Source organism: Salvia splendens, chromosome 8 (assembly GCF_004379255.2).
Source record: "Salvia splendens isolate huo1 chromosome 8, SspV2, whole genome shotgun sequence".
Taxonomy (NCBI): Eukaryota; Viridiplantae; Streptophyta; class Magnoliopsida; order Lamiales; family Lamiaceae; genus Salvia; species Salvia splendens.
In genome coordinates, this window is record NC_056039.1 from 31488006 (window position 1) to 31500812 (window position 12807).

A 12807-nucleotide genomic window follows, 5' to 3' on the forward strand; every position below is an offset into this window, starting at 1 on the left:
GTGGGGCGCCCTATGGCGCGCCACGTCAGCATTTTTATCCCCCTCCTTCTCCACCTGCAGTGGGGCGCCCTAAGGCGCGCCACATCATCAATTTTGTAATATTTACAAAATACATACGAATTAAAAAAAAAACTAAAATACATTTAAAATACGAATTTTAAAAACTTCATTCATTTAATAAAAATTAATACATTACAATGCGAAATAATAAAAAACGCAAACTCAGCGACGGCGGTTACGAGCCCACACTTCTTCAATCATGTCGCTCATGAGCTGCGCATGCTCCTATTGGTTGCGCATTGAGGCCTGCCTAGATAAAACCTCATCGAAACCTAACGATAACCCTCTATCGGGTGTTTCGGTTGATGTGCCGGCAGAGCTAGATGCACGGTCGTCGTCATTCCAATCGGTGATGCTTCCGCCTTCACTCTCGACTATCATGTTGTGCATGATTATGCACGCATATATGACATCGGGGATGACTTCCTTGTACCAGAAACGAGCTGGGCCTTTCACAATTACCCACCGTGATTGGAGCACCCCCAATGCCCGCTCTACATCCTTCCGTGCCGCCTCTTGCTTTTGCGCAAATAAAACCCTCTTCTCACCAATCGGGCAGCTGACCGTCTTTAGGAAAATTGGCCACCGTGGGTAGATGCTGTCGGCCAAGTAGTACCCCATATGGTATTGGCGTATGTTGGCAGTGAACTATATGGTCGGGCCGTTGCCGTTACATTGGTCGGTGAAGAGGGTGGACGAGTTGAGGACGTTGATGTCTTTGTTCGACCCTGCTACGCCGAAGTAAGCTTGCCAGATCCAAAGCCGATAGTCAGCGACGGCTTCGAGGATCATCGTCGGGTGGCTGCCCTTGTATCCACTTGTGAATTGGCCTCTCCACGTCGTCGGACAGTTCTTCCACTACCAGTGCATACAGTCGATGCTCCCGAGCATCCCAAGAAACCCGTGCGCCCTCTCGTGCATCTGCATCAGACCCTGGCAATCAGTAGCTGTCGGCTTGCGCAAATATGTGTCGCCATAGGCCTCTACTATCCCCCGACAAAAGTACTTCAGACACTCGTGGCCTGTAGTCTCCCCACAGTGGAGGTACTCGTCAAAAAGGTCCGCCGTGGTGCCGTATGCCAACTGACGAATAGCAGTCGTGTACTTTTGCAATGGTGTAAGGCCGGGTTTCCCGATGCCGTCCTCCCGAAACGTGAAGTATTCTTCACGTGAAGACAATGTACGAACAATGCTGAGAAAAAGGTACCTCGACATTCGAAACCGGCGGCGGAACACAGTCGGGCCCCAACGTGGTTGATCGGCAAAATAGTCTTCAACCAGACGCCTGTGAGCTTCCTCGTGGTTGCGTCGGACATACGTCCTATGTCGAATAGGACGATGGACTTGCTCAGCCGCCGCCTTCTCGCGCTGTATTTGCGAATAGCATGCCGCCATGACCTCTTCAACGGCTGCATCTAATGCTTCGTCAATCGAACGACCGGAATCAGACGAACTAGAACTATTGGTGTCTTCGCCAGGATTCATTTTCGTTGGATGTTGAGAGAGAATTTGTTGAGAGATAGTCGATATGTTCGTATGCACAACTGAATGAGAAACGAGATTTATATAAAAAAATGAAACCGCGTGCCATCGTCCGCGGCCTTCACAATGGGGCGAACGATGTCGCGGACGATGGCCATCGTCCGCGACCATCGTCCGCGACGTCCGCAATGGAGCGGACGATGGCCATCGTCCGCGGTTTAAGTCGCGCCCGAAGCATAGGCCGCGACTATCGTCCTCGGCCTATGCCACACACCCACAGTGGGGGCGGACGATGAATGGCGCGGACGATGCGCGCCATCGGGCGTGCCATCGTCCGCCTTTTGCGGATGGCCTAACTTGTCACCGTTTGACCCACACAAGTTTTAAGAAATGTAATAGAAAGTGAACTTGAAAAAGTTAGTGACACGTGAGTCTTATTTTTATATATTAGTTTTATATAATAATAAAATATAAATGAGTAAATGGAATGTGTGGTCTACTATAAAAAATAGTAAAAGTGAAATGTGATAAATTTTTAGAGGTGTATAAAAATAGAAATAAGTGATAAATTTATAGGGACGAATGAAGTAGTATTTTATGTTATGAACGTGGTCATAATGAGAGAATTGCCTGGAGAATTTATGATATCTTGCCACAATTATTCTTACTGCCTCAGTGTTTGGATTATTCCATATTCTTCTTATGGATGGATTCTTACTCGACAGTGTCACTTTGTTTATTTTAATAGTTTTGTGAACATTAAATTTAACAACAACAACGTCGACAATAATAATAATAATAATAATAATAATAATAATAATAATAATAATAATAATAATAATAATAATAATAATAATAATAATAATAAATCTGTAACCTTGTTAATCATCACGCATATATACAATTAAGGGATAAGAGATAGTCAGTCTAAATAATGAATTCATTTTAAACTCTAATAATTCTCATAAAGTCTGAAAATAAAATATTAAATATTATTTTTGTCAATTCTAACAATTCTCACCAAATATTGTTTCATTTCATTTTCTTTCATTTCTTATTTTAATGAAACAATATAGTTTTGAGTATTGTCGTACATCATTCTATACATACATGTGACGTTGAGAAAAATAGAAATTTCATGATTTTAAATTTCGTTTTCAAAATTTTATGAGATTGACTAAACTTTGTAATTTAAATGAATATTTATCAACCAAATTCCATAAACCATTAAAGCAGAGTAATGAGCAAATTATCATAATTATATTCTCGAACTTTATAATGAAACACTTATTACTTATTAGGGCATAAGCAAAAAAAAGAGATAAATATAGCAGTTACTTAAAATCACAACTCAAAAGCTTATAAATATCATAAATCTTTGGAAATCACCGGAAAAGAAAAAGGAGCATCTGCTAAATTAAAAAAGTAGTGAAATCATAAAACAGGGGAATATGCAATAATGAAAAACCACAAAGTTACCCTCACAAAATCAACCTTTAATAGTTCAATTTCATACTACTAACCAACAGCCAATGATAAAAAAATCAGAGTTTCAGCCAATCCGATGGAATCATAGAAGCACCTCGACTTTTCGCAACTTGTGCTAGATTGAGCATTGGCACTGGCATTGGTGGAACATTGGCTACGGCATAGGCATTGGCATTGGCAAGACGACGCATCTCGTCTCTCATCTTCACCAACTTCCCTCTCAGTTGACGCAGTTGTTCAAAATCAAGCCCATCCAACTCCTCATCCGTGGTATGAAATGACGAGCTTTCCAAGGCCGCTTCGATCTCTTTCCCTCTCTTCTTCTTCGTCTCCAGTTCTTGGCTCTTTCCATCAAACTGCTCCTTCATCTCCTGCAGCATGGCGGTGCGATACCTTGAGGAGCTAGAAGACTCCGGCACCGTTGCTGTTGGATTTTTGTTAAAGAAACGACCAATGATGGATTCCACATCAGGGTGGCCGAACGAATAGGCCCTACCACCAAGAGAGAAAATTATGAGGGCGATCTGAGTCCCACATAGAACAGAAAGCTCTGTGGCTTTCTTGAACAGCCCGGCTCTTCTTTTGGAGAACGTCACAGTTCTGGCATTTTCATCCTCTATCAGCTTCATTTCGATCTTTCTTCGCCCCTGTGACTTCTTCTTCCCCTGCGGAGGAGCCATGAATGAAAACGAAAGAAAGAGAGTTAGCAAAAGTTGTGGTATTGCACGAGTCCGGAAACCTTGGTTTAATAGGAGTTTGGCGCATTAAATATAGGGTCAAATTGCAACCGTGTTTCCTCGTTGGCTTACGATAACATGATTAAAATGTTTAGGAAATCGGGTAACAATGAATGCGGTGACTTCTTACAAATTAGTACAGCACGAAAATTTCCAGTCTGTGGTAATAACAAGTGGCAATTTTATTCAGTATAACCACTGTAGGCGAGAGAACTGCCACCTCCCCTCACCAATAACACTAGGCGCGAAGAATCAACAACGATAACATTCATACATGAGGACTCAGCGACAGCAGCTCAACGACAGAGAGCAACTCAGAATCAGGTTCTAACGTTTATGCCCGTCTGGACATGCTTGTATATGCATTTAGTAACCGGTTAATATTGATCCGCTTGTATTTAACTGCTCGTTACAGGTATCGAGGGCAAGCCCCATATGAAGTTTGACATGGTGTAACTCAACCAACAAAAAGAAAAGATTTAGAAGGCCCGCCTGAGGAGTAGAGCTGCAAGGCTTCCTTTGCTGAGCCTTTTAGTTTGATAGATTTGTCTCTTTTGTACATAGCACTACTATGCTCAAAATTCTTTTTTCTGGTTATTGCAATAAACCTGTTTAATTAGTTTCCTATATATTATGTTTCAAATTAAAGTTACACCGAAAACTACAGATACGGTGACAGATATCATTGCTGATATCTAGATAGTTAATAATTATGTATAGCTCAAAACGAAATGCAATCACAAATGAGATTTTCATAGAAATAAACTATGGAAATCCCATTTGTTAATAATTATATGTATAGCTCAAACTAAATTCAATCATGAATGAGATTTCCATAGTTTCTTTATTTTCCAGCCCAAATTTACAAAACGGAACAAACTTTTGTAGAAAAATAAAGACCATTGAATAAGTTCTGCCAACTAGTAATTTCCAAGGCTCCAAATAGCACATTCTGTTGCTGTATGGCAAACTATACCCAAAAGGGGGTTGGCTCATCCACATCTCTTCTCTCCTCCAACAGCTTGTTTGAGTCTGAGAGTGTGGATCAGCGAGTAAGTTTTTGAAAGGCGCAAAGATAATATCACAGAACAACAAGTATCCGGTTTCACACCATTATTCGAGAGCTCTCAAGGGAAACAAGTTAAGATTCATGTAGAGAGCAGAAACTGCAAGTTCCACCAGAAGGATATCAGAGTTCACATATTATATCATAGCAATAAAACTAGAACAGAAATTTCTTACTCCTTCATAATCTCATACATGTGTCTAGATATCTATGCCATCGATGTAGGTGAACAATAACAAATCGAGAACGCTAAGACAAGGTAAACTGAAGAAAGATTTAAGTGCACCTTTCAAGACAGAGTCATTCAATCTTGTTGCGAATCAATCTGCAATCTTTAGGTGGCCACACCTGTAGAGAAAGAAGGTAGGCAATTTCCAAACTTCCATGATTGAGCCCATATTTTTTAAAAATCAGCATCATACATGATCTTGATCCAACTTAAAATGCAAACAGTTTCATATAACCCAATTACACATTTATGATAAAACAGTATATCCGCGACGGCGATTAGTGGGGGGAGCATAAGAAACGACGTCGCCCCGACAGCCTTGATCCTCTTGGTTATGAACTTACTCGATTGGACTTCAACATCACTCAATTCGGACCCACTGGAGTGGACTGTGGACTTATTATTTTTCGAGTGAACTGCATGAGTTGCTACCTGATATTTCACTTTTGCACATTTATCTGATCTTTATTTTATATCGTTCTTGGTATCTCATGACAAAAATAATCCTACGTATCAGACATGTGATTTTTTTGTTACAAAGGATATTTTTAGAAATTCAGTATATTACTAAACATGTTATTATTGTTTTCTTCCTTTCTTATTTCTTTTTTGCTTCTTTAATTTCTTCTTTTTTTATTTTTTCTTCTTTTTCTTCTTTCCTTTTAGTATTTTATCTTCCTTTCTTCTCTTTAGTTTTTGTTTCTCTTTTTTCTTTTGTCTTTTTTTCTTCTTTCTTTTTTGTGTTTTATACATACATTTAATTGAATTCATAATATAAATAAAAAACAAAACATCTAGTTAAATTAATTATTTAAAGTAATTAAATCAATTAAATATTTTTTTATATTACTTTGTACTCATTTTAGGGTTGAAACACCTAACTAAAAAAATTCAACTCTTTATATCATGACTAATACAATTATTATTATTATTATTATTTTATAATATTATATGATTCGTAATTTAAATAATTATACTATAACTATTTATTAATTACTACTAGTTTTTAGTATTATAAAAACAATTATATTATTATAATAAGTAAATATAATTATAACTATAATTATAATTAAGTATATTTGAATGATATTTAAAAATAAATTAGGAGTAATTATTAATATATAATATCAAAATAATAATATTAATATTGATTAATAATAATAGTATAAAGAGTGAGGAGAATGAGAGAAGATATTATAATATCATTTTTGGTACTAGTTTTGTGGATGTCCAAAATATCGTCTAGGACACAAATGAGAAAATGTATTTGTTTAGAGGGTATTTTTAGGGTGAAAATTGCATTAGGTACCAAAAATATGATTAATAGGTACCAAAAACGATATAAAATAAAGATCAGGTACCGTTTATATGCGAAAGTGAAAGATCAGGTACCATTTATGTAGTTCACTCTTATTTTCCACCAGTGTTTTCATTTTTGTAAAGGGAGATTTAATTCGGAAATAAATTGGTATAATTTTCTTTTTCCATATATCCATAATTAATATTTTTGCTTTTTACTATAGTATTTTTTATAATAAACCTTATTTCATTAACTTATTTATTCATATTTTTATTATTACTCCAATTCATAAAATAGAACCAGCATTTCACTAACATTTTTCATAAATTTTTCACTATATTCCTTATAACATCATGAGCTGAGTTAATTCGTAGAATGGATCACCTAAAATAAACCCTAAAATAAATCTGAAACACATGATTTTCTACTATATTTTAGGTGATCCCTTCCGATTCATTTGTAGTACCGATTAAACCTGAGGGAGTAGTATTTTTTAACAATAGTGACAACTGTGGTAGGAATGTAGGATTGATATATTGAAAGATAATTATTTCAATTTTGAGACATTAACTAGTCATTCAATTTGGAAGAGTTAGCTGGATCTTCTAATATTAGTAAGTTGATCGTTTCGCTCTGATATCTTTGTAAAAAAATGATTTGTCTGATATTTTTTTCTTAATCCAAAAGAGAGTAAGTATTTGTGAGTTTCTTAGATGAAATGGAATAGAGATCTTGAAGGGAATAAGGAGGGAATAAAATGGAAATGAGAATGAATTGACAATTCCATTCCGTTCTTGTGTTTGGTAAACACAAGGAATACAAAGAGAATGAAATTGTTATTCCTTGATTTCTTTCTTTCTTATGCTTGGTAGCTGTAAGAATGGAATGCAATATAAACAATTACACACTACACACATGACACATTGCATACACGACACACACGACACACACTATATAAACACATTGTACACACATAACACACGCGACACACATTACAAACACTATACACACATTGCGCATACTGCACAAGTTACACACGCTACACACAGTTCACGCTATTCAAATTTTTTGTTTTTCAGGTAGTTCGATTCAATTCAAATTTTTGACAAATTTTGATATTTTGTTTGGACATGCTTGTAGATGCATTAGTAACAGGTTAATATTGATCCGCTTGTATTTAACTGCTCGTTACAGGTATCGAGGGCAAGCCCCATATGAAGTTTGACATGGTGTAACTCAACCAAGAAAATAAAGAGATTTAGAAGGCCCCCCTGAGGAGTAGAGCTGCAAGGCTTGCTTATGCTCAATTTTTTTTTTTTGGTTACTGTAAGAAACCTGTTTAATTAGTTTCCTATATATTTATGTTTCAAATTAGAGTTGCACCGTAAACTAGAGAAGCGATGACAGATACCATTGTTGATATCAGATACTCTAGTTTATAATTATGTATAGCTCAGAAAAAAATGCAATCACAAATGAGATTTCCATAGATCTCATTTGGTAATAATTATGTATAGCTCAAACTAAATGCAATCATGAATGAGATTTCCATAGTTTTTTTCTATTCCAGCCCAAATTTCCAAAAGGGAACAAACACACTTTGTAGACAAATACAGACCAGTGAATCAGTTCTGCCAACTAGTAACTTCCAAGGCTCCAAATGACACATTCTGTTGTATGGCAAACTATATTGGAAAAAACGTTTAAAATGAGGGAAACTTTTGATGTGGCCAAACCTTTGGCTTTTCATCTTGTGTAACCTCCAAATGCATTATGAGATGCCTTAATGCCATGACATGTAGGCACACCTATCCTATAAATAGATAGAGTTTTGGGAGATGAGAACACCAACAACAAATATTCTCTCTACTCTCTCTAGTCTTTACATTCTAGTGTGCATCTTAGGAGTATTGCATTGCTCGGTTCTTGCTTCCAATTCAAGTTCGCCGGAGCCTATGAGTTTGAGGTGCTTCAACTCGATAGGAGGAAAGTCGTTTCATCTTTGGGGACATTATGCCAATCCGTGAGCACTAGCCGGGGCGTATTTCGTCTTGCGGAGAGAGGGTCACCTCGACTCGACTTGAAGAATGTTATAGTTTGCATCTCTTTACGTTCGTTGTAATTTATATTGTTACATTTACCTTCCAGTTTTTGTTCTTTTGTAATAGCAAGGGTTGCCGGCTACAATATTTCCAACAAACTATATCAAAAAGGGAGTTGGCCCATCCACATCTCTTATCAACTAACAGCTTGTTTGAGTATGAACGTGTGGATCAGCGAGTAAGTTTTTGAAAGAATGCAACTACACATATCCTGCTACACACCTTTATTCGAGGCCTAGCTGTCAAGTGAAACAAGGTAAGATTCATGTAGAGCAGAAAATGCAAGTTCCACCAGAAGGAATATTAGAGTTCACATATTATATCATAGCCATAAAACTAGAACAAACTTTTTACTCATTCATAATCTCATACATGTGTTTAGATATCTATGCCATCGATGCATGTAAACAATAACAAATCGAAGAAAGCTAAGACAAGGTCGACTGAAGAAAGATTTAAGTGCACCTTTCAAGACAGAGTCATTCAATCTTGTTGCGAATCAATCTGCAATCTCTAGGTGGCCACACCTGTAGAGAAAGGTAGGCAATTTCCAAACTTCCGTGATTGAAGCACACACATTTTTTATAAAACAACATCATTATGATCAGTGACGGAACCAAGAATTTGAATAAGCCGGTGCTAAACTTTAAATAATACTACTCCTTCTGTTTCATTAAAAATAAAACTTTTTCATTTTCGGATTGTCCCACTAAAAATGAAACGTTTCATAAAAAGAAAATAACATTATCTCTATTTTTTTCATCTCTTACTTTATTCTCTCTCTTTTTTTGTTTGACCATTTCGAACACACTTGTAATCCTGCTTGACCGGGGTTGCAGATTAAGGCCGAAAGTCTCCCAGCGGGTGGTGAACTCACAAAACAACACTACATAAAATCATGTGCCGAAGTGCACATCTTTCTTACTTTAGTCTCTCTTTATTAACTCACAAAATAACACAATATAAAATCTTATACCGAAAAACAAGTGTTTTATATTTAATGGGACGAAAAGAGTAATAAATAATAATGATAATAATAAATAAATAAATAAATAAAAGTTGAATAAATATATTATCAAATTCATGGACATCATAGAACATATATTACAGCACAAATATATAACTAATTATTTTCAAAATCCATAAAAACAAATTATAATTCATATATTAATTTCATAATTACTAAAATTGGAGTATTTCTGAATCGGATCGCTAAATAAAGTTAAGAGCATCAACTTAAAAAAACTTTTCTTCAAATTAATTGAAAAATTAGTCATTACTTTAATTAGATTTGATTAGAAGATAAGTTTATATAACTAAAAAGACGGAAGTATATAAAGGGTATTATAGCCCAAAATTAAACAGTAGCCCAACAATTAAATAAATAGCCCAAAACTATTAAGCCCAAGTCTTCTCCTCCTTCATTTTTCAATTTTCAGATTCAGAGTATAGGCGGCTCTCAAGTCTGAACACTAAACGGCTGGCCCTCTCTGGGGCGGAGACTGGTCGGAGGAAAGACGTGTAAGGGGTTATCAGCATTTGGTGCCGGCCAAGCCCCGGCGGGGGGCTTGGCACTATGTAGTTCCGTCTCTGATTCTGATTATGATCCAACTAAAATCCAAACAGTTCATATATCCAATCACACATTTATGATATAACAGCATCATATAAGATTTTGATCCGACTAAATTGCAAACAGTTTCACATAACCAGTTACACATTTATGATAAAAAAAACCACCATACTGTGATTCTGATCCAACTAAAATGCAAACAGTGTCATATAAACAATGAAACATCTATGATAAAACAGTATCATATACTATGATTTTAATCCAACAACAGTTTCAAAGAACCAGTTACAAACTTAAGCAATAGAAGAAGGCACCTCAATCAATCCAAAGCAAAAAAATAAAATGGTTGAACAACTTACCACAGCAAACACTCTATAGCGTAGATACCCGTAAGGAACTGCATCGAAATGCCTGGAATCTCTACTGTCGAGCAAATAATCCCCTTCAACCCAAACATGCCCATTTGGTACCTAAATCATCAAAAAATTCACTTTTTAGAATCTTCCGCACCTCTGATATTTCTAAGCTTAACCACATATTTACAAAGAATAGTTACACACACATGAATGGATAATCATTCTTCAATAAGATCAAACTTTCCCCTTGGCGGACCAGAAATTTCATATTGGGGATGCGATAAATAATTATATTGACTTGAAAATATAAAATTCAATCGATCTTTTTTTCCTCTGTCAATTTTTCTATTAAGTCATTTCATTAAAAAAATATATATTTTAAATGGCCAAAAACGGACTCAGGGGATCAATCTTTTTTCCCTATGTTATGTCTAAGTCATTTCATTAAAAAAAATAATATTGACTTGAAAATATAAAATTCAATCGATCTTTTTTTCCTCTGTTATGTCAATTTTTCTATTAAGTCATTTCATTAAAAAAATTTATTTTAAATGGCAAAAACGGACTCTGGGGGAATCAATCCCAAGTCGCTGTGGAAGGGTGATGCATTTACCACTAGGTTACTTCCATATTTTGGGTACAATGGTACTTTTTTTCTTAATTGAATCCGCTAGTGAACTTTCCTATGAAACCCTAATTTGATCCGCACATTAAAAATTGGGGATAATTTCGATAAAGAAAGAAATTACTTTTAAATTGAAAAATTAGGGGAATGAGTGGGTTTACAACAAGAGTCTTGTTGAGATCAGTATATCCGCGATGGCGATTATTGAAGGGAGCATAAGAAACGACGTCGCCCCCGACAGCCTTGATCCTCTTGATTAGGAACTTCGATTGTTCGGGGCTAACCATTATGACGATGTCACCCCGGCCCACTTTGCCGCGGAGGATTGATATCTTTTCAGCCAAAACGATGTCGAAGTCATCGAAGGTGGGGACCTGCAAGTGAAGAAACATGGATAAGGAAATGCGAATTGGCAACACACATTCACAGCTAGGATTGTGCCCTACTCTGAAGTATCTGATCGATGAGCAATACAATCTGGCTTTATGCACGGCTGCCTTCGCCATGGATGCCACTCTCTCCATTCCCAACTCTCTCTCTCTTCACAATTTGCTGCGAAAATAAAACACAAATACACATGCTCTAGTTGGTTAGATTGAGAAAAATTGTGTGGAGTAACAAACAAATACACATGCTCTAGTTGGTTGAGATGGGAAAAATTGTGTGAAGTACTACTAACAAACAGCAGCAAATATATATGGAGTTTCCAATATTCATAAGAAATCCATCACTTATAGCAGGACGGAGGGAGTACATGTTATACAGTCTCACAATAAGAATCACATTTGATTTGGGCACAAATTTTAAAAATATAAGGAAAAATGAATTAAATAAGTCCGTGAATTAGAGGTCTCGTTTATATATATTAATTTTATAATAAAATATAAGTAGAATAAGTTAATGGAATATGAGACTTATAAAATCAAAAATATCGTGGGACAAATGTGATACTATAACTAAATTTGAAGTGAATACTAGAATCTGGAATGAGTTTCTCCGCTTATTTAATTTGAAAAGCATCTATATTTCTGTAAGTCTTACCTGTGGCTAGTGTTGCCCACGGTTCGAAAACCGGCGGTTCCGGTTCGGAACCGCCGGTTCCGGTTTTGACGGAGGCGGAACCGGAACCGGACCGTGAGGCTATTTCACGGTTCCGGTTCCGGTTCGAAAACCGGCGGTTCCGGTTCCGGTTCGGAACCGCCGGTTTTCCGGCGGTTTTGGCGGTTCCGGTTTTCGAACCGGCAGTTTCGCGGTTCAATTATTTTTTTTTAATTTGAAATTTGGCTTTATACAACAAATCGGAACAAGACAATGCATAATTCAAGCACAAATAAAACGAATAAGGAGAAAATGAAATAAATTTTATTGATTTTGAGTTGTAACGGACAACGATACATTAAATATAAAGTGTATAACAATGCTTAATAAGAGTAACACTTGAGTAATTAAATGGAAGCACAATAGCACAAATGAGAAATTGGAGACAAAGAGAGAGAATTGGGAGATTGAAGAGAGAAACTCTTATTAACACAAGAGTGGGGTAAATGTAAATGAGGATAGAGGGGGTATTTATAGATAAAAATGAAGGGGGAAATGGAAGAATTCGAATTTGAAATTTGAAAAAAAAAATTTGAAATTTCACAAAACCGGCGGTTTTGGCGGAAAACCGCCGGAACCGCCGGTTTCCGAGACAAAACCGCCGGTTTCCGGGATAAAACCTCCGGTTCGGTCAACGAACCGTCTGCAAAAGCTGCGCCATTGTCGCCTCGTGTTCCACGCCGCCTCGAAA

The 12807-nt window shown here is 36.6% G+C and overlaps 2 protein-coding genes across 5 annotated transcripts; both read right to left on the reverse strand.

The window, feature by feature from the left end:
* Positions 1-3086: 3086 nt before the first annotated feature.
* LOC121746077 (agamous-like MADS-box protein AGL29) lies at positions 3087-3710 on the reverse strand. The gene has a single exon (XM_042140001.1). It carries the CDS (start codon positions 3708-3710, stop codon positions 3087-3089), a length of 624 nt encoding a protein of 207 aa, XP_041995935.1.
* Positions 3711-8473: 4763 nt separating this feature from the next.
* Positions 8474-11692, reverse strand: LOC121743688 (mitochondrial inner membrane protease subunit 1-like). Of its 4 annotated transcripts, none has more exons than XM_042137016.1 (5): positions 11465-11692; positions 11180-11392; positions 10397-10507; positions 8930-8991; positions 8474-8703 (listed from the first exon to the last, which is right to left on the reverse strand). In XM_042137016.1, the coding sequence occupies exons 1-4, from the start codon at positions 11540-11542 to the stop codon at positions 8944-8946; spliced, it is 450 nt and encodes a 149-aa protein (XP_041992950.1). In that variant the 5' UTR covers positions 11543-11692; the 3' UTR covers positions 8474-8703; positions 8930-8943. The 4 variants fall into 4 exon arrangements, 3 of the variants coding, with proteins under 3 accessions (XP_041992950.1, XP_041992951.1, XP_041992949.1); XR_006038320.1 differs by having other exon boundaries at positions 8687-8703; positions 8930-10075; XM_042137017.1 differs by having other exon boundaries at positions 8474-8991.
* Positions 11693-12807: the final 1115 nt, after the last annotated feature.

Bases quoted from the DNA above. Each gene is read 5' to 3' on its own strand.
- LOC121746077 (XM_042140001.1), bottom strand. From the start codon at position 3,710: ATGGCTCCTCCGCAGGGGAAGAAGAAGTCACAGGGGCGAAGAAAGATC.
- LOC121743688 (XM_042137015.1), bottom strand. From the start codon at position 11,542: ATGGAGAGAGTGGCATCCATGGCGAAGGCAGCCGTGCATAAAGCCAGA. The intron at 11,393-11,464 runs GTAGGGCACAAT...CTTCACTTGCAG, and splicing joins CATCGATCAGATACTTCAGA to GTCCCCACCTTCGATGACTT. The intron at 10,076-10,396 runs GTAAGTTGTTCA...TTTGGATTTTAG, and splicing joins GCTATAGAGTGTTTGCTGTG to TTGGATCATAATCAGAATCA.